Raw genomic sequence first — 20,855 nt, 5'->3', positions numbered from 1 at the left:
AGAACACCCTGGGGGCCATCTTCACATAGGGATAGGTATATGGGGTATGTAAATGTGTAGTGTAAAAATTTATTTTGTGTAGTGTTTTTTACATTTTTTTTTTAAAAGTAAGAAAAAAAAACCCCTACGCTAAGAAAGGAGTTGCTGATAAATGCTGCACTTATGTGCGGCACTTATCAGCAGACAGTGGCGGTAGGATATGGAAAAAATAGCGGGGAAAAAACGCCCCTACTCCAAAAAGGAGGTGTTGCTGATCAGCGGCGCACTTACGTGCGATGCTGATCAGCTCTCAGCGGCGTTAGGGAGCATAAAAAGAGGGGAAAAAAATTGGGGAAAAAAACAAACACAAAAACCTCTTTTTACCCCAAAGCCACTGATCAGTGTATAATATACACTGATCAGCTGCTAGGGGGCAGTAGAGTGAAGCTCCCGAATACTTCCGCAGCCCAAAGAGCCGAGGATTTCCGATGTTAGTCGACGGAACCCAGAAGTGACCCGACGCACCGAAGAGGACGCCGCAGACCGCCGATCGTCGTTCCGGACGCCGGGATCAGGTGAGTATAGTGCACCTACACTATACACACCTGTTGTGCACCCCTCAGCTACCTAGTTCACGGGTGCAGAAACCGGCAACACTTTTCTTTTACACTTAGATCGCCGTGATGGTCTCGGACAGCACCAATCGCCATTGCTTTCTGGGTCATCAGGTGACCAATGACCTGGAAAGCTGAATTTAGCTGCTATCGGCTGAACTGAATTGGTCAGCCTATTGCAGCGAACGTCGGCACGGGGGGGGGGGGGGGGGTTTGTTAACCACCCCCTGTGCCGACGAGCAGAGATGGCCTGCTATACATTATAGAAGGCCATTTTCCCCGAACGCTGTGTGTGTACACACAGCGATCGGGGAAACCGCGGGCGTATATTTACGCCCTGTTGCCTTAAAGCCCAGGCGGTCCTTAAGGGGTTAATACTGATATCAGTGATTGTGGGAAACCATTGTCACATACAAAACCTCACTCACAGAAAGCATCTCCTCTTACAGCTTATACACAGTGTATTGTGGCCGTGTTTTGGATTTGCAATGTGAGAATAAACAATTATGGGGCAGACAATATGCTAAGTTTCCATTCGGCCATCTAGTACTGCCATCTTGTGGTATAGTAAGGAGTCAGCCTTTCTGTTGAGGAGGGAATGTCGGCTTCTCCATGTATGATGGATGTAATCCAGGACAGCCCGGGGTAAGAAGCTTCTGGTAAAAGTTAGTCCAGGACATTATGCAATCGGGGTGAATGAGGCCACTCTGCTGCTTGAGGCGAACTACACAGAGAAGCTGCCAAAAATATACTGTATACAAATGAGGGAGAGAGGACAGTATACTCTCACAATCAAAAGGTATAGCAATACATGTAGACCATGCACAAAAAGCCTCCTCTAGGTGACTCTGTGTCACTGGCAGGTGTCGTATTGCTCCTGTGTACAAGGTTACTAGGAACCGCATAGCAAATTACATAACACCAACAGTGAGGTGGGGGTTTATATACCACACAGGCTGTAGACCAGCACCACCATGTCCCCTCTGCTAGGTCCGCTCTCTGCCCTCATCTATTAGTTTATTCCCCTCTGTGAGCCCACATAGTAGTCAGGTCCTCTCTGTGCCCTCATATAGTGGTTAGGTCCCCTCTGTGCTCCCATATAGTAGTCGGGTTCCCTCTATGTTCCCATTTAATAGTTAGGTCCCATCTGTGCCCTCATATAGTGATTAGGTCCCCTCTGTGCTCCCATATAGTTGTCATGTCCTCCCTGTGTCCTCATATAGTGGTTAGAGATGCGCGAATCGCTCATCTAAAAGAAGCAAATCGCTTTGTTTGATCAGCGCTCCACTCCCGGCCTTCCAGTGCTGCTCTGCTTTCTGCCACTCCTCCCAGGATGCTTGGTAAAAGCTGGATCCAATCCTGGGAAAATCCTCCCAGTTTCCCAGGATTGGATCCAGGTTCTCCCTGACACTCGGGATGGAGTGTCAGAGAATTGAGCAGTGCTGAAAGGCCAGCGGCTTGATGGGCGGAGCGCTGATCAAACGAAGCTCTTTGCTTCATTTAGTTCATTTCTAGTTAGGTCCCCTCTGTGCTCTGCACCTTTATAGTATTTAGGTCCCCTCTGTGCTTCCTAATAGTGGTTAGGTCTCCACTGTACTCCCATATAGTAGTCAGGCCCCCTCTGTGCTCCCATATAGTAGTTAGATTCCCTGTGTGCTTCCATATAGTAGTTAGGTCCCTCCCCCTGTGCCCGCATGTAGTAGTCAGGTCCCCTCTATGCTCCTATATTATAGTAATAGTATAGTAGTTAGACCCCCTCTGTGCTCTCATATAGTAGTTAGACCACCTCTGTGCTCCGATATAGTAGTCAGGTCCCCTCTATGCTCCCATATTATAGTAATAGTATAGTAGTTAGACCCCCTCTGTGCTCTCATATAGTAGTTAGACCACCTCTGTGCTCGCATATAGTAGTTAGACCCCCTCTGTGCTCTCATATAGTAGTTAGACCACCTCTGTGCTCTTATATAGTAGTTAGACCACCTTTGTGCTCCCATATAGTAGTTAGACCACCTCTGTGCTCCCATATAGTAGTTAGACCCCCTCTGTGCTCTCATATAGTAGTTAGACCACCTCTGTGCTCTCATATAGTAGTTAGACCACCTCTGTGCTCCCATATAGTAGTTAGACCACCCTTGTGCTTCCATATAGTAGTTAGACCACCTCTGTGCTCCCATATAGTAGTTAGACCCCCTCTGTGCTCTCATATAGTAGTTAGACCACCTCTGTGCTCTCATATAGTAGTTAGACCACCTCTGTGCTCCCATATAGTAGTTAGACCACCTCTGTGCTCCCATATAGTAGTTAGACCACCCTTGTGCTTCCATATAGTAGTTAGACCACCTCTGTGCTCTCATATAGTAGTTAGACCACCTCTGTGCTCTCATATAGTAGTTAGACCACCTCTGTGCTCCCATATAGTAGTTAGACCACCTCTGTGCTCCCATATAGTAGTTAGACCACACTTGTGCTTCCATATAGTAGTTATCCCCCCTGTGTGCTTCCATATATAGTTAGATCCCTTCTGTGCACATTGTCACATTTCTCCCGCCCTCTTGCATATACATTAGGTGGCATCATGAGCAGACTGGGAATTTCAGGTGTATATCTCAGGAATCGGATCCTGACTTTTCAAAAAGAGGGACATCGCTAGAGTTGCCGACCTGCACCTACTAAAGTGCAAGATTAGTGCTCGACTCACTTTACAATATGGCCAATATCCTAGTTCAAATTTGATTCTTTACCTTAAAAACAACAAGGCGCAGATATGTTATCAACTGATTTTATTGTTGCAAAGATAAGTGAAGCAGATGGTACAGAATATGTTTTCTGCTGATCTAAACCTGTTTAGGTGATAACATTACATTAGCTCTGAACTGTCATTGACTTGTGTTTCATATGTGCCCCTGTAACTCCAGACCCAGGACTAGGGTAACACTAAATAATCCTGGATATTCACTGGGGTATAATTTAAATTTAAAGGGGTTGACCTGGATGAAAAGGGGTCTGCTCTTTATCATCCCTGTCCAATAATTGTTCCTGCTATTGTAACTCAGTCTTATTTACTCAAAAGGGACTAAGCTGCAATACCAGACACAACCTATAGACAAAAGTGGCGCTGTTCCTGAAGAAAAGCAAACCCCTCCTAATCCTGGATAAATCCTTAAAGAGAAAACACTGATATGAAAGACCTTTCTATTACTTCGGCCATACATGTGGGATGGAGTTGTCCGGACCACTACTTATAAGTCTCTTAGATATAGCATAGAGTAGAGTACTTCCTTATACACTAAAATAGAGTACTATCTTATATACTAGAGTAGAGTACTACCTTATATACTAGAGTAGAGTTCTACCTTATATACTAGAGTAGAGTACTACCTTGTATAGGTACACTTGATGTTGCAAATGATTGCCAGCATAGGTATAGCTATATTACAAATGCAGCAGGTTAACGTTTGCACACGCTCTTGTCTATATTGGTACTTTCAGCTATTAATTAAATGTTTTCCATTGCACAAGCACTTCACGCTCTTCTGCCATAGCAATCTTTGATAAACGGCCATCAGACTGGTATCTTACTTCCTCCTTCTACCATACAGGGACTGGATACCATTGACGTCATCCTGTGACAGGCGGAAAGTGTTTGTGTTTACGTAGCTGTAAGTCGGGAACATCAGGGCCCCAGGGACCTGGGAGTGATCGAGTCCCAAGGAATGGCCAAATTCATGGGCAGCCACCAGGAAGAGATTGAAGCCTAAGGGGAACGAATAAACAGATTAAATGCATGTCATGTGATATTGCAAAAATGTTCCCACAATCCCTCCCTGTGGAGAATAATTGCCAGTACCTTCAGGAGGCTGCAATTGAACTGAGCATGTCTGACAACCTTAGAGAATTCCATAAGGTGGACACAACCGAGGTTAGTAAGACAAAACAGGCCTGAGCTATTTTTTAACAGCATATTATTGATCGCAGAGGGTCTCACTGCTGAGACCTGGTGCGATAAGGAGATATAGCTGGGGAGAGCATGTGGCAGCAGCCTGATGCACTGGCTAATTCTGACAATGTAGCCTTATAGACTTACATTGTCGGATTACGCTGATCAGAATATACAGCCGCCACACTCTCTCCCCAGCTATATCTCCTAATCACAGTGAGACCCGGTGCAATCAATAATTCTTGGCACACCTGATGACATGTGTGGTGTCTCACCACGGGTGTTCCTTATCTGGCATATGTCGCAAAAGCCTTGTACTTAAAAGTAGGGTGGTGATGAAGATGTTTATTGGTTTCACCACCAGATGGTCCAATGTAGATACTTCTTTTCCTTCTACCTATCTCTATGCTTCTTTCTCTGCACACTTTCTTCTCCACCACTCACAGGGGCTCTTACACACCCTTGTAGGAAGTAGTCACTTGGTGGGAGGAAGTGTAGTATCAGTTTTCCCTCTAATTCTCTGGGGAGGAGGACACACCCACAGAGCAGGCATCCCTGCTGAAGTTAGCCAGGGCGTGGCTCTGCCAGGATTCCTGTCCAAGACAGCCTATTTGGGTTGTGTTAGTAGAGTGAAGACACACGTGTATGGAAAACCTAAAGACTTTCACTTCTAACAGTATCACTATGTACATCTTGCAGTGTTAGATCCCAAAAGGAGGACAAGTCAGGTATCACCCCAGCCGTAAACCTCTCGAAACAGTACAGGGCAGGGCGGGTGAGATCGGATAATTTTGGACACTTAGCTAATCTCAGGTAACCAAGACTAAAGCTTGTGTCACCCTGATAGGACGGATACCCCGACACTGCAGGGCAGAAGGTGGTTAAGTGAAACATGGGCACAAGTATTTTTCTCACAAGTATTCTTCTCTCAAGTATGTTTCTTAAGTTCTACCCTAGGTTGGGACTCTCACAACAAACTCCTCACCTTTTCTCTGCACTGCTCAACACTAACCTACACCAGCACCGCTATACTCCCAGCACAGATCCAGTAAATACCAGTCTGTACCAAAGAGGTTGTCTACTACCAGCGTACCCTGTGTCTCAAGAGACTGTTAGTAAAGCTATTGTATTTGTTTTACTGGGACTCAGTCATCATTGCACCAGCACCTACACCTCTCAGCTATATCACTTTCCCCTTTCTGTAGGTAGCGGTACCACTAGTCCGGGTGGGTCACCTCCACACTCCGAACCACTGTGAGAGGAGGCCAAGGAACCCATCACAGCCCGGCAGGTCACCGACTATTTAAGGACGATACAGCCAGCCACAACCTAAAAGCAGGTGTACCACCCACTTGTGTACTGAACCAGCACTGGCATCACAACATTACCATCACAATGACCACCTTTACATCATCACAGTGTTGTACACCACACATGTCAATAGTTATAAACAGGTACTGTTTAGCAAGAATGTATGTAGAGGTGGAACAGTCCGACCAGTGGCGTAGCCACCGTGGTCGCGGGGGTCGCCGCCGCGACCGGGCCCGGCACAAGGGGGGCCCGCGGGGCCCCCCGATCAATCACTCTTGTGACCGCAAGCATTGTTTTGCTTGCGGTCACAAGAGTCTGGCTCCGTCTTTCCCACGGCTGCTGCGCGGCTGCCGGGGGTGTCGCGTCTTACCCCCGGCAGCGCGCGCATCCCAGAACTCCCTGCGCGCCTTGGGCCCTGACTTCCGGTTTCCGGCGCGCAGGGAGTTCTGGGATGCGCGCGCTGCCGGGGATAAGACGCGACACCCCCGGCAGCCGCGCAGCAGCCGGGGACAGACCAGGAGGAGAGAGGATCAACGTGGGAGCGCGATGTCAGGTGAGTTAAGTTTTGTTTTTTTATCAGCCTGTACGGGTGGGGGGAAAGAGGGGGGCATCTATGAGGGTGGGGGGAAAGGAGGGGGGCATCTATGAGGGTGGGGGGAAAGGAGGGGGCCATCTATGAGGGTGGGGGGAAGGAGGGGGCCATCTATGAGGGTGGGGGGGAAGGAGGGGGCCATCTATGAGGGTGGGGGGGAAGGAGGGGGCCATCTATGAGGGTGGGGGGGGAAGGAGGGGGCCATCTATGAGGGTGGGGGGAAAGGAGGGGGCCATCTATGAGGGTGGGGGGAAGGAGGGGGCCATCTATGAGGGTGGGGGGAAAGAGGAGCCATCTATGAGGGTGGGGGGAAAGAGGGGCCATCTATGAGGGTGGGGGGAAAGAGGGGGGCCATCTATGAGGGTGGGGGGGGGGGGGAAGGGGACCATCTACAAGGGAGGGAGGAAGGGGACCATCTATAAAGGGGGGGAAAGGGGACCATCTATAAGGGAGGGGGGGACAGGGGACCATCTATGAGGGGGGGAAAGGGGACCATCTATAAGGGAGGGGGGGAAAGGGGACCATCTATAAGGGAGGGGGGGAAGGGGACCATCTATAAGGGAGGGGGGGGAAGGGGACCATCTATAAGGGAGGGGGGGGAAAGGGGACCATCTATAAGGGAGGGGGGGGGGAAGGGGACCATCTACAAGGGAGGGGGGGGGGAAGGGGACCATCTATAAGGGAGGGTGGGGGGAGAGGGGGCCATCTATAAGGGAGGGTGGGGGGAGAGGGGACCATCCATAAGGGAGGGTGAGGAGAGAGGGGCCCATCTATAAGGGAGGGGGTATAGGGGCCCATCTATAAGGGAGGGGGTAGAGGGGGCCATCTATAAGGGAGGGGGTAGAGGGGGCCATCTATTTGGGAGGGGCAACATAGGGGGAGAGGGTATACACAGAGGGGGGCATATATTATTAGGAGGTCACATAGAGTCAGGGCTACCCACTAAATGAGGGTGTAAAGGGGACAGTACAGATGTGCAGTGTGTAGAGAGATGGAGATGGTGTCAGAGTGTGGAGCCTAATATGTCTGTCTGGCAGATTCTGTGGATTCGTGGCTTGGAGAAGTTCTCATAACGGCACAGGACGGATGGAAAAGAAGATGAAAAGGAAAGAACTCCGATCAGAGAAGACGTCTCCTGTGAGTCACCTGATATAACTGCACTGTAATGTATATGGTGTATAGAGCCTGTGTAGAGCTGGGTACCTCTATATGACTGGATGAGGTGATTTAGTATACTGGATTTGGTCAGTAACAATATGGTGGTGATGGTGGTGGTTGTGGTGTGGCGGTAATGTTTCCTCCCTATATACTGGTATTACTGGTAATATTGGTCTCAGTATACAGGATTTGGTCGGTAACAGTATGGCGGTAATAGGTAATATCTGTCTTGGTGTGTTTAAGAGTAACTTCGTTTAAGAGCGTTTTGGTTTAAGAGCTCACAGTTTTTCAAAATTGTGACTTGGTTTAAGAGCATTGCTTTGGTTTAAGAACTTCCTGTATTGGGTGGGAGCGCGAGTGGAGAAGGGGCATGGCCTGCATAGCGGGGTCTACAGCACTGTACTCTAAACACCTTCCAAATCATAGCAGATCCCCTTCAGGCTGGGGCTTACATCAGGGGACAGGACTGTGTGGGGGGGTAATCTCTCCATAGCTGTAACCCCTCTCTCCCCGGACAGAGAGTGCTGCATGTATGTGCCCACATTTGCCCTGCTCATTCCTTCATGCTCCCTGCAGTCTCTGTCAGCCCTTGTGTTTCCCATCCTCTCCATTACTGTCCAGTACAGAATAATAAATATATTTGGGGTGTGGAACCAATTGCCTGCATTTACATGATTTCTTATAGGAAAATTTGCTTTGGTTTAAGAGTGGATTTGGATTACAAGCACGGTCCTGGAACGAATTATGCTCATAATCCAAGGCACCACTGTGTGTATATATATATATATATATATATATATATATACACACACACACACACACACACAACAATAGCATCACTTGGTCGTGAAAGGAGGGGGGGGGGGGCCCAAGTTGGCCTCTCGCACCAGGGCCCAGGAGACATTAGCTACGCCCCTGAGTCCGACTATGTAGCAGTGTACCTCGTCGGTCGCTTGACCATCTTTCATCTTCATCAAAATGGGCATCACCACCAATTCCTGAGCCGGGAGCATAGGCATGAGCTAGAACACCACTGGGCCCATCAAACGGACTCTGGTCACCATGAGCTGAAAAAAATAATCAAAATGAGCATTGTTATATATGTGTTAAAGTGTGAAATGCAGGTCCGGGGAATGTACAGAAGGTATGACATTTTGAAAAGAACGTTATGAAAAGGACTTAAAATAAAAAAGATGTTTAAAAGACGTATATGATAATGAAAGAACAATAAAAAACAATCCTGCTGATGTTTTCCCTCTTGACTACTGATCCATGGACCTAAGTCTGACCTCCCGCTGCATGTATCTCCACTATCTGAAACCCTCCTGCCATAGTTCTGTGTCCTCTTGTCCCCAGTTCAGGGAGGGGTTGGTAGCCAATCACTGGCCGCTGCAGTGACACACCTCCTCCTGTGATTGGCTGAGCATTTCCTATGTGTCAGGACAGAGAACAGGAAGCTCTGAGCAGTGGAATGGTATTGGTTGGAGATGGCGGTAGGTGAGAGCTTATGTATTTAAGGATGGAAAATCTCCACACAATCCATTTGATGGCATCCATCAGGGTATTTTGATGAGAAAAAGTGATGGCGTATCTCTAGGATAGGTCATCATCTTATTATCATGCAGATCCGACCTCTGGGACGTCTGTGGATTGTAAGACTGATGAAGGGTTTTCCCTATACAGCAGCACTCCTGGTCCTTGGTTCTCACCAGAGGCTTGGTCTCCACTGATCCCCGATAGTTTTATCACATGACTTTATGGGGTGGTAACAATATTCCACAATGTTGTTAATGGAAATAAAGATACTTACATCGAGCATTGAACTGGATGAGGATATCTGCGTCTCCTGCACTAACTCTAGTGAAGCGGAGGGGGGTGACCTGGCTCCATACACCGAATGCCCTCTGGATCGACTCCTCAATCACATTCCTGGGAAGATCTGGGGTGTAGTTCAGAATTCTGTGGAAGAAGGACAAATACCTGATTCAGTGATACAAAGCTGAACAAAACTTATCCACAACGATAGACGTAAATGTCGTAAAACCGATATGTCTTTACTACACAGTGGAATACGTAGACGTAGTTAAAGTAAATCTATGACCCACTGAACACCTACTCAGCTGGTGGCCCCACTGGACAGATATCAATGAAAGTATTCAGGACATATCTTTGTTGCCTTTGTCCGTGTTTTGATTTTAATAAAAAAAACCTTAACTTTTTAGGTGAATAGTGTCAAAGAGGCGGGGCCTATTGTTCCCGGAGCCCTAGCATCGCTACACCTCACTGGGTTGTTTGTACAGTGTATGTCGCTGATTATCGAAAGGGGGGGGGGCATACAGCACAGTACCACGTTTAAGGGCTTTGCCCAAAACATGTCAGTCTTTGGACTATGAGGTATCGGTTTTTACTTCAATAAAGCATTGCAAGGGAACTAAGTCTGGAGCTGGACATTCATCTTTTCATGCATCCTGAATGGCTATTTGCCGAACAGCAGTCCTGTGTACCGTCTAAAGTTCCCGGGAGAATCGGTGAGCTGCAATAGTGTGTTTCTATCACACAGCACAGTAAAGCATAGTGGTGCTAGGGCCCAGGAAATAATAGGCTCCGCCTCTTTGACACAGTCAACAGGGGTATATTCTGAATGCTTTTATTAATATCTATCCAATGGTGCCACCCACTTAGTAAGCGTTTAAGGAGTCAAAGATTTACTATAACCCCTATGAACGTACTGGTTTACAGTCAGGAGCCTGATGTCAGCAGATGACACCTGCTGGCAGATGCTGGGATCTGAGATAACTCTGAACTCTGCAGTTGAACCTCCTAGACCATGGGTGTCCAACCTGCAGCCTTCAAACTGTTGCAAATCTACAATTGCTATCATGCCTGGACAGTGAAAGCATTGGCTTGGGAAATTGTAGTCTTGTGACAGCTGAACACCAATGCCCTATACAGTGAAGTCAATCACAAACATGGTGCTTGTACTGTCTGGGCTCCTGTCACATTTGCAGGGTGTTGACCAGTTTTTATGGGTTTTAAAACGTCAAAAAAGTGTGTTAAATACATATTATTAAAGGGTTACTCCGGGCAAAGGTTACAAAACAGGGAGGACAGGGCATGGTAGGAAGATGGTTAAGAAGTTATACTTACCAATCCCGGTGCCCCCAAAGCCGCAGCCCCACTGCTCACTGTCAGCCTCTGGTCTCCTGAATCTCCCAGGAACTGCCCGCTCAGCCAATCAGTGACTGCAGAGAGTGGGGGTGTGACTTCACAGGAACGGGAGATACAGGACACCAGCAGGAGGCTGTGAGTGGTGATGCAGCTTTATGGGGACTTCTATAATATGTTTCCACTACCCCTTCCCCTGACCCTGATTTTTTCACCTTTGTTAGCACCCCTTTATATTAAAAACTTTCTTTTATTTCTTTTCCAATTGACACTGTGTACAGAAGCAGGGACTCCTATCAAAGATAGGTGTCCCTGCTCCTGAACAATGAGTGGTTAGGTATACATGATATGTGGCCACCTGATGGTAAATGCTGTATGTATCACTGCTTACTAAGACACATCAAGTCCCCCCATTTGCCCACTGGTCATCTCCTTATCCATGGAACCCACCTGTAGGTGAGGGAGTTTCTCTGCCATCTCGGTCGTCCTCTGAATGTACTGAACTCCGCCACATCGGGCATCCCACATCTTGGAGTCTTCATCATATCCATTGTTTCCTGGTCCAGCTTTCCTGTTACTTTCATCCTGAAAAATCTTTGCATCTCCTCAAGCTTCTCCGTCATTGAGGTTCTCTCTTTAGCGTTGGATGTGTAAAACTGGTTTAAGTATCCCTGGGGGCAACAAAGAGACGGGCTCATAAAGTGCCGAGGATTCTAAATGGCCGAATTATTTTATTTATTTATGGGTAACATGTTTTAAAGAATATTCAGTGGTTTTCATGTCACTACATTATTTTTAGGGTGCCTTCACACCTACCGGATCCGCAGCGGATCTCACGCTGCGTATTTGCAGTGAGATCCGCTGAGGATCCAGTCCCATTCATCCCTATAGAGCACATACTCGCAGCGGGATTGACATCCCGCTCTGAGTATGTGCTTTAACCCCCAGCCGCCCACAGCCCGCCGCCGAGAGCATACATTACAGCGTGAGATCCGCTGCGGATCCGGTAGGTGTGAAGGCACCCTTAAACAATTTACAGTCTAGAGAATTGTCTATAATGGAGAGCAGGACTAGCTATGTACAATGCATCAGTCTGGAGCTCACAGAGCATTGTCTACACTGGATACAGCTGAGAGTAGGACTAGCTATGTACAATGTATCAGTCTGGAGTCCAGGCTGTAGGGCTCACAGAGCATTGTCTACACTGGATACAGCTGAGAGCAGGACTAGCTATTTACAATGTATCAGTCTGGAGTCCAGGCTTTAGGGCTCACAGAGCATTGTCTACACTGGATACAGCTGAGAGCAGGACTAGCTATGTACAATGTATCAGTCTGGAGCTCACAGAGCATTGTCTACACTGGATACAGCTGAGAGCAGGACTAGCTATGTACAATGTATCAGTCTGGAGCTCACAGAGCATTGTCTACACTGGATACAGCTGAGAGCAGGACTAGCTATGTACAATGTATCAGTCTGGATTGTATAATCTGGATACAACTGTCTCAACAAGAACCGCCCGCTCAGCCAGTAAATGGCCACAGCAGTGTCTTGCCTTGGCCAGTGATTGGCTGAGCGGGCAGCTCTTCTGGGGATAACTTTTTTTTTCTTTACATTGTCTACAGCTAAGTAGAGAAGATTTCTGACCCTGGACAACCCCTTTAAACGTGATTATTGTGACATAGTCTTTAAAGGGAACCTGTCACCCCCTGTGCCGGAACAGAGCCCGGCCGACCCCCCCGGTGCATAGAGAATGGAGCCGTCATTCGCTATGGGCGTCGGACTCTGGGAGCGCGCGCGGCTTCGGATATAGATATCTCGGCGGCGGGAGCGGGTCCAGGAGCGGTACCTCTCGGAAGCTGTGAGTTTATGGGTCGACCGGGCTCTGTGCCGGCACAGGGGGTGACAGGTCTTCTTTAAAGTGACTCTATTAGCTGCAATGCAAGTTCCAGACTGCTGACACTGTTAGATGCTGTTAGGTCAATGAGACACACGGTACCTTTCATATATCTGTCTGTGCTTCCAGAATATTAAAAATGCTTTTATTCTAAGAGTAATATAAAGCTGACAGCAGGGATAAGCATATAACCGTTCTCACATGCCAATCACATCATCTTCTGTAAAAATGTTCTTTATTTTAGGCTGACAGTGTCACAGAGGCAGGTCTGTCTGCGCATGTCCTGCCCTCCGGCCCTGCTCTGGTGTTTTGAGGCTGCCCCGCTTCCTCCAGAATGATTGACAGCCGACTCACCTGCGCGGCTGAAGATAAGCCGACTGTCAATCATTCCGGAGGAGGCGGGGCAGGCTGAAGGGCAGGGCATGCATAGACAGGTCCGCCTCTGTGACACTGTCAGCCCAAAATGAAGAATGTTTTTCCAGAAGACAGCGGATCACGCAGCAGCACTAAAGATATGTATGTTATGCTCGTGTGGTCAGCATTTGGAAACTGGCAGCACAGATATATGTCTATCCCTGCTGTCAGTTTCCCTTTATTGAGACTTTCCTGAGCTCCTGAAAAGCATACGCTACCAGTGGGAGGAGGGGGAATGAGCCATTGCCAGACAGCTTAAAGGGGTTATCCAGCGCTACAAAAACATGGCCACTTTTCCCCTCTTTTGCCTCCAGTTCAGGTGTGGTTTGCAATTAGGCTCCATTTACTGCAATGGAACTGAGTTTGAAACCCCACCCAAACTGGAGACAAGAGAGGGGGAAAAGTGGCCATGTTTTTGTAGCGCTGGATAACCCCTTCAAGCAAGAACAATGGAGAGGACAGTTGGAACCCAGAAACATCTGCTGTTGGGGTCTATAGTCGGGATACCCCCCATACACAGTGTCCTTCCACAATCGGCAGGTTTGGCCATGTAACATGTATGGTCACCTACACTGAACAGTTATCAGAGATATTTCTGGAAACAATATATGAAATAAAAAAAATTGAAGTTTCTTACCAATAACAGCAATCAGACATCTTGAAAATAGAAACTAAATTGACATTTCATAGCTTTTTATGATACAATATGGTAAAGCAAAGGACCTATTTAAAGGGGTACTCTGGTGGCAGCAGAGAGCACTATGTCAGTCTGGAAAGAATACACCACTTCCTGCAGGACATACAGCAGCTGATAAGTACTGGTAGACTGGAGATTTTTTAACAGGAGTAAACAACAAATCTATATAACTTTCTGACACCAGTTTGAAAGATTTTTTTTTCCCCCGATGGAATACTCCTTTAGATTTGCAAAGTCTTTACATTTTTTACGTACATACCTCCGCAAACTCCCAATCTGTAGCGCTGATGCCGCCATCGTTCTGGGGTCTTGGCATGGACAGGGCGCCATAACACAGGGACAGGAGAAGCAGGCAATGTAGGAGCATCATTGTGGCAGAGGAGGCAGCCTTCTCTGTCCCCTCCCGCTCTCAGCATCCTCTTATATAGAGGAAAGTGTGTTGCAATGCGGTGAATCATTGAAAAATTAACCAAGGTTGTTTTTTTTTTCATGCTAATACTCCTTTAACCAAATACACACACGTCCATTGTGATCATCACATCAGCGATTATCGACCCACGGATTTCATTCTATGTGGGAAATTAGTCTGGGGCAAAATCCACACAAAGACAATAGATCCCAGCTTCCTTATTGTCTCATGGTGCTATATTTAGGGTCTTTCTATTACGTGGGTTGGTAATATTATGTAAAGGGTCAGGGCATGCATTCACTTTCTAGTATCCACTCATATACATGCACGCTTTGATGGTTAAGGGCCGTATTACATGGCCTGTGTGCATAGTAAACGAGTGCTGATCTCACTGATCGACACTGATTTACAGAGTCTATTACACAGCTCAGCGATCAGGCGGCCAGGAAACAAGTCCCAGATACCGTCCTATGCTCTAATCACCAGTTGGCGGCACATCCCCTGATTTCAGCACTAGATAAGTGGCTGGTGGGCCCTATTAAAGAGGGTGTTATGAGCCTGACTTGACCGATAAACGACCCGTGTATCAGGGCTGTAGGCTATGGGTACTATTACACGATAATAAATGTAAACGAGTGCCAATCTGCTAGATCGGCGCTCGTTGACTGGGCCTATTGCACGGCCCGATAATCGTTTAACAAGGGCTGCAGGGACATTGTTGCGGATGTCCTTGCAGCCCTTGTTTAAACTTGATACATTTCCTGTCCAGGCTGCAGGGCTCACTGATCATCCCCTAGTAGTTGGGAACTCTAAACAACGTTTAATAAAGTTTAAAAAAATAATAATAAAAAAAAATCATAAAAAAATGTTATTATTGAATACAAACGACCAATTGTAAAAAGTTGGACAAACATGGTGTTGCCATAATTATAAAGGGAAAATAATTTTATATTTTATAAAATATATGTAGTTTATGAATAAAATATAATGTTCTTTGTGCCACATAATAAACAGCATAAAAATAAATAGATAAATAAACTAGATGTGCATTTCCAGGAGAAAATACATAGTGCTTGAAAAAGAGTGTCTGCCTTTTAAGAGCAAATTCAGTATTGTCCCTTGAAGAGTAAATTCCATACTGGTACTTCAGCTCTGCCCCCTCCCCTCTCTCCCCTGCCGCTGTCACAAGATTGTAACAGCAGCAGAGGACAGAGGAGAGGGGGCAGACATAGGAACATCAGCTTATGGGATCATTATGATCCCTTAAGCTGATGTCCAAAAACAACCTGGGCATTGATGCATCAATGACCCTAGGTTGTGAAAGGGTTAAGAGTGAATGTGGTACTGGCCTTTTAAGAGTTAATGTGGTACTGGCCTTTTAAGAGTAAATGTGGTACTGGCTGTCAGCTAGTCTGCAACAGGACAACCAGGAGGTGTACGGAGAGGACACAGTCTGTGAGTCCTGGATTTACCCCACCCAGCCTTTTCTACCTACTTGTGGGCAACTGAGTGAGGATCCCTTACCTGCATCTGAAGCGTAAAACCCGAACTAAGACAAGACAGAAAAACGATGGTCATACAGGCAGGGGTTAAATCTAACGGATAAGGCGGTACAGAGTCAGAATAAAAGAAAATAGTCAGAGGTACAAGATCCGAGATCAGAATAACCAAGTATCCATATACAGAGTATAGTGATACAGGATACACTTATCACGCTCAGAGAGTCTAATAGATATCACAGACTACTAGGCAAACAAACACTTAATAGGTGGCCAGGGACCGACACCTGATTGGAGCAGGTACACAGAGCACAGACTGACAACAGTGGAAAGGCAGAATGTCAATCACCAAGTAACTTAATGACCTGAAGGAACTCAGCAGGGAAGAGATAGGTGTGGTGGTGAATCAAATACCAAAGCAAATACTAAGCAATGGCTCCTTAAGAGTGACATCCACAGCGCCTTTATAATAGTAAAGAAAATTGCTTGGTTACCATGACAATCCTGTGGAAACCTGTATTTATGTCAGTGAGTATGTCAGCGAGTTCCTATTGGCTGCTTCATTTTGTCTATTTGCATACGTGCTGTGATTGGCTGATTAGTGCTGTTTGATATTTCTCCATTCATTTCTATGAGGGAATTTTTGGTCTTTAAGCCAGGGCCGATTCTGGGGTCTCTGCCACCTGAGGCAAACCTCAGGCGGCCGCCCCAAGTGATAGCCGGCATCGCCCGCCTCCCCCCCCCCCCCAGCCAGCCGCTCACCTGTCCCACGCCGCAGCCAGCCCGTGCTCTCCGCTGTCTCCACATCCCGTCAGGTCCCGTGACGTCACCCTGCAGCTGTCACGGACCTCCAGGCTGTGGTGAGTGAGTGGGGTGATCAGGTCCCACGCGACCCGATTACCCCAGCGCGTCCCCCACCGACCCCGGGCACTCACCACAGCCTGGAGGTCCGTGACAGCTGCAGGGTGACGTCGCGGGACTGGACGGGATGTGGAGAGCGCGGGCGACGGGACAGGTGATACTTAACAAAAATGACAGCAGGGGGGACATAATGCCGCCCCCTTGCCGGACCGCAAAATCTGCCGCCTGAGGCGGAAGGCTCATTCCGCCTCATGGCAGAAGCCGCCTGCTTTAAGCGTAAATTTCTTAAAAAAAGGCAAATCCTATTAAAAAAAACAAAGACGTTTTATTTATGTCGACATAAAAAGACCACTTGGTCCGTCTAGTCTGCCCTTTCCAATCTAAAAATACATAGCAAACCTGACCACTAACCTATGTGACACCTCTGCTTCTGTCAGTACTGCTGCACAGATCTCCATATACTGCTGAGCACCAGAGCTGTTTTTTTTTGCAGGCATAAGCAGTCAACCTTAGAGGTGAGGGGGGTCTCCAGGCCCCGCTAATGTATGGGCTGACACCTATAGCTATGCCACTGGCTCTGGCGCAAGTAATATTTGGGACTCTGCTGCTGCCGGGGGAAGAGAGAAACCAGGTGGAGGGTGAGTATGCCGCTATGTATGTATGTATGTATACATGGCATGTTTACTTATAATGGACTACACCAAAAAGCCTAATGGAAAAAGAGCAAGAACTACTCTGTTAGCCACTGTCTGCTCTGGTGCCTAGTGTGGGGTCCTAAGAGATTGACCCCCCCTTTTTAACAATTATATACCCCTATAATAATCCATTTGACTTCCCCTTATAAATAAGTTTCCTCGATACATTTCTTCTGTTTCTTGCTTTTCCTATGAACTGTAGTCTGGGAAGACATTAAACATTACACTTTTTATCAGACGTTGAGTCACTTGCAGGAAATCTAAGCTCTTGTCTCCAATGCGGAAGCTTCTTGATCATTAATGGGCCATCATCATGAGAATTGCTTTAAGTTGCTAAGTATATAAATATTGCAAGATTTATAAGAGATTAAAGAGGAACTGCAATGTCTGTGAAGCGTGTTTAGAGGATTCCTTACCCAACAGCTGTGGTTCTTCACCATGGATTCCGTAAGAGCCGTTGGTTTATGTGTTTACAACAAACAAGAGTGTGCACATACTGGTTGTGTTCTGCATATAATGGGAATGATTGTGTAGACATATAGAAAGAAGTATACTCCGAAGAGAGGAGGCCCCAAACAAACATCTTATGGGGCCAGTTGGGTGCCCATTACGGTGCCTATTTTTTCCACATTTGACACAACCCTAGGGTTAAAGAAGCATTTTACATCTTTTTTTTTTTATCTCTGAACTGGTGAATGGCCAGGTTGTCGGTTGTTGACATCCTGACGATCAGTTACTGATGAGTGATGACCTATCCCGCGGATCAGTCTTTGTTGCCTAGAAAATCCCTTTAACTACTTAACACCACTTGGCTCCACCCGGCCACCTCCAGTTGCTACAAGCAGGATGAACAGATTTTATCAACCTTGTAACAGGACATCTTGTGCAACTGTGAAGTACAAGGTGCAGTATACAATCGTATAGGGCATAAAGGCATCTGATTGTGGCACATGGAAGATGGGGTGGACACCATCTGGACCCCTCGCCAACCTAAAATGGGCAAATTCCTCTTAAACATCGGCCTCCGAAATCACTGGAGCTGAAGCCATAAAACTGGAGGCAACGCTATGTCCAACTATGCTGTGATTGTGAACACTTCTTCCTGAAAACACTGATCAGACTAAAAGACTACCCGTATGAGTCTATGTAGCCGGGAGGGGGAAGAAGGGAAAAGATTGTGGGAAAGAGAGAAGCTGTAGAGAGACTACAGGAGATTATGTTGAGCACTGAATCTCCCAAGCCCCCCCCCCCCCCCTTTGCAGGATTCACAGCTAGCACTGCTCAGTACTGCTCTATAATCTCCTTCATGCTTCTGCAGCTTCTGAGGGTGTACTGTAGAGCTATAGTGAAGCAAAATGCCCTGTACTATGTGCGTGTAGCATAAGGGATATATGATTGAGGCTAGGCTCTACCCTCTAGCTCAGGGGGACAACTGAAAATTACAGATGCAAGAGGGCAAAAGAGGTATAAACTGCTTAGGGTAGACCTAAGGGTTGATGGCGACCTTTGTGGAACTTTTTTTGGGGCCCTTTTTTGACAGCTCCTACAAATCCTACAGCCTTCCACCTCCCCAGACGACATCCAACATCCTGTGCAACCGCACTTTTTGCACACCCCAAAGGCCAGCCCTGAAAATGCTATATACAGATTCTATAATAGTTAGAAATAATGCCACTCCTCATGTGCATACAGGGAAACTCATCCACAGAAGTAACTAAGAAGAACTAATATTTAAATAACTGTAGAGAAAAAAAGAAATTATACCCGCTATGATATATAATACATATAGTATATATACAGAAACACACACATATTATAGTCTCTTGATCTCTCAATCAACATGATATAGTCTTGTAAGACAGAAGAGATACATAATGTACTTAACACGGAGGTGCCAGCCGGATCCTGGTTTTCTCACGTCTATGATTACAGTAAATCATGAAAAGCTCATATCCTGTGATCACATATCCAGCGTCCTCTGTGCGGTTATATTATTCCCAATGACTGGAATACATCTTCTGCAAATGCTTTTACAGCATTTATTAACACCACAGATTACATTGTCAACCTTTGCGTTTAATTATGGTCAGCATATACAGTTGTGCTCAAAAGTTTACATACCCCAGCAGAATTTTGGGTTTTTTTTTGTCCTTTTTTCAGATAATATGAATGCTAACACAAAAACTTTTTCTCACTGCAGGTTAGTGGTCGGGTGAAGCCATTTATTGTCAGACTACTGTGCTTTCTTCCATAATACCAACCAAAAATATCCAAATGACCCTGATGAAAAGTTTACATACCCCAGTTCTTAATACCGTGTATTGCCACATCAATGACAGCTTAAAGAGTCACTGTCATATTTTATTTTATTTTTTTTTGCAGAAATCAATAGTCCAAGCGATTTTAAGAAACTTTGTAATTGGGTTTATTAGCCAAATATGCCATTATCTGCATTTAAAAAGTCTTTTCCCAGGTCACCCCTCCCTCCTCTTTTCCATCCACTGCAAAAAATCAGGAAATTGTGACTTGTTGCATCAGAAGTACCCAGTCTGTTCTATAGAGAGGGGAGGGGGAGGAGGGAGTTAGCCGACAGCAGAAAGTAGAGAACAAAGGGATTACAGGTACAGAGCTGGGTGACAGCTGTAATCAGAGCTCAGAGAGGTCAGTGCTGACTGTCAGAGGAGATAAAGGGTGAGGTATTTGTAGATTAACTCTTTGTTGTCCTGTTTTGGTCTTTTATTTAGCTCTCTCCATAGGAGAACAATGAAGACAGAGGGGGAGAGCTTCAAACTTCTTTTTCATGATAAAAAGGCCTTTTGTGGTAGTTGTGGATGAGGCTCTTTATTTTCTCAGATGGTAAAGCTGCCCATTCTTAATGGCAAAAAGGCTCCAGTTCCTGTAAATTCCCAGACTGTCTTGCATTAACAGTGCGCGTGAGATCTCCCCAGAATGGCTCAATGATATTAAGGTCAGGAGACTGAGATGGCCGCTCCAGAACCTTCACTTTGTTCTGCTGTAGCCAGTGACAGGTCGACTTGGCCTTGTGTTTTGGATTGTTGTCATGTTGGAACGTCCAAGTACATCCCATGCGCAGGTTCCGGGCTGATGAGTGCAAATTTGCCTCCAGTATTTCCTGATAACCGGCTGCATTCATGTTTCCTTTAACTGTGACCAGGTTTTCTGAGCCTTTGAAGCTCACACATCCCCAAAACATCAGCGGTCCACCTCCATGCTTTATAGAAGGAATGGTGTTCCTTTCATCATAGGCCTTGTTGACACCTCTCCAAATGTAATGTTTATGGTTGTGGCTATAAAGTTCGATTGTGGTCTCATCACTCTGAATGACCTTTTTGCAGAAGTTTTGAGGCTTGTCCGCAAAAAATTTCCTGGCAGTTGTGGACGAAATTTTTGTTGATTTGTGTCAAATTCTGTGTGTGTTATCAGTATGTAAACTTTTGGATTTTTTTTTGATGTTTTTGGTTGTCATGATCAACCTTTCATTGGCTACAGCAGAACAAAGTGAAGGTTCTGGAGTGGCCCTCCTCAATATGAAGCAAAGGCTAGCCCATCTTCTCTTTTATTAGTGGCTATCAATCAGGCAAGGTAGGGGGATGCAAGTGGGTTGGT

The 20,855-nt window shown here is 46.4% G+C and overlaps 1 protein-coding gene across 1 annotated transcript; it reads right to left on the bottom strand.

Moving 5' to 3' along the window:
* Positions 1–3,358: 3,358 nt before the first annotated feature.
* On the bottom strand, positions 3,359–14,149 carry MMP7 (matrix metallopeptidase 7). The gene is made up of 5 exons (XM_069969593.1): positions 14,024–14,149; positions 11,207–11,427; positions 9,402–9,550; positions 8,533–8,658; positions 3,359–4,347 (listed from the first exon to the last, which is right to left on the bottom strand). The coding sequence occupies exons 1-5, from the start codon at positions 14,132–14,134 to the stop codon at positions 4,169–4,171; spliced, it is 786 nt and encodes a 261-aa protein (XP_069825694.1). The 5' UTR covers positions 14,135–14,149; the 3' UTR covers positions 3,359–4,168.
* Between the last annotated feature and the right edge of the window lie 6,706 nt (positions 14,150–20,855).

The sequence above is a fragment of the Dendropsophus ebraccatus genome, chromosome 5 (genome assembly GCF_027789765.1).
Source record: "Dendropsophus ebraccatus isolate aDenEbr1 chromosome 5, aDenEbr1.pat, whole genome shotgun sequence".
NCBI classification, from domain to species: Eukaryota; Metazoa; Chordata; class Amphibia; order Anura; family Hylidae; genus Dendropsophus; species Dendropsophus ebraccatus.
Note: the sequence above shows the minus strand (reverse complement) of the source record. Positions and strands in the feature narration are given on the sequence as shown.

Bases quoted from the DNA above. Each gene is read 5' to 3' on its own strand.
- MMP7 (XM_069969593.1), bottom strand. From the start codon at position 14,134: ATGATGCTCCTACATTGCCTGCTTCTCCTGTCCCTGTGTTATGGCGCC. The intron at 11,428-14,023 runs GTATGTACGTAA...TGTTGCCCCCAG, and splicing joins CAGATTGGGAGTTTGCGGAG to GGATACTTAAACCAGTTTTA. The intron at 9,551-11,206 runs GTGGGTTCCATG...CTTCTTCCACAG, and splicing joins AGAAACTCCCTCACCTACAG to AATTCTGAACTACACCCCAG.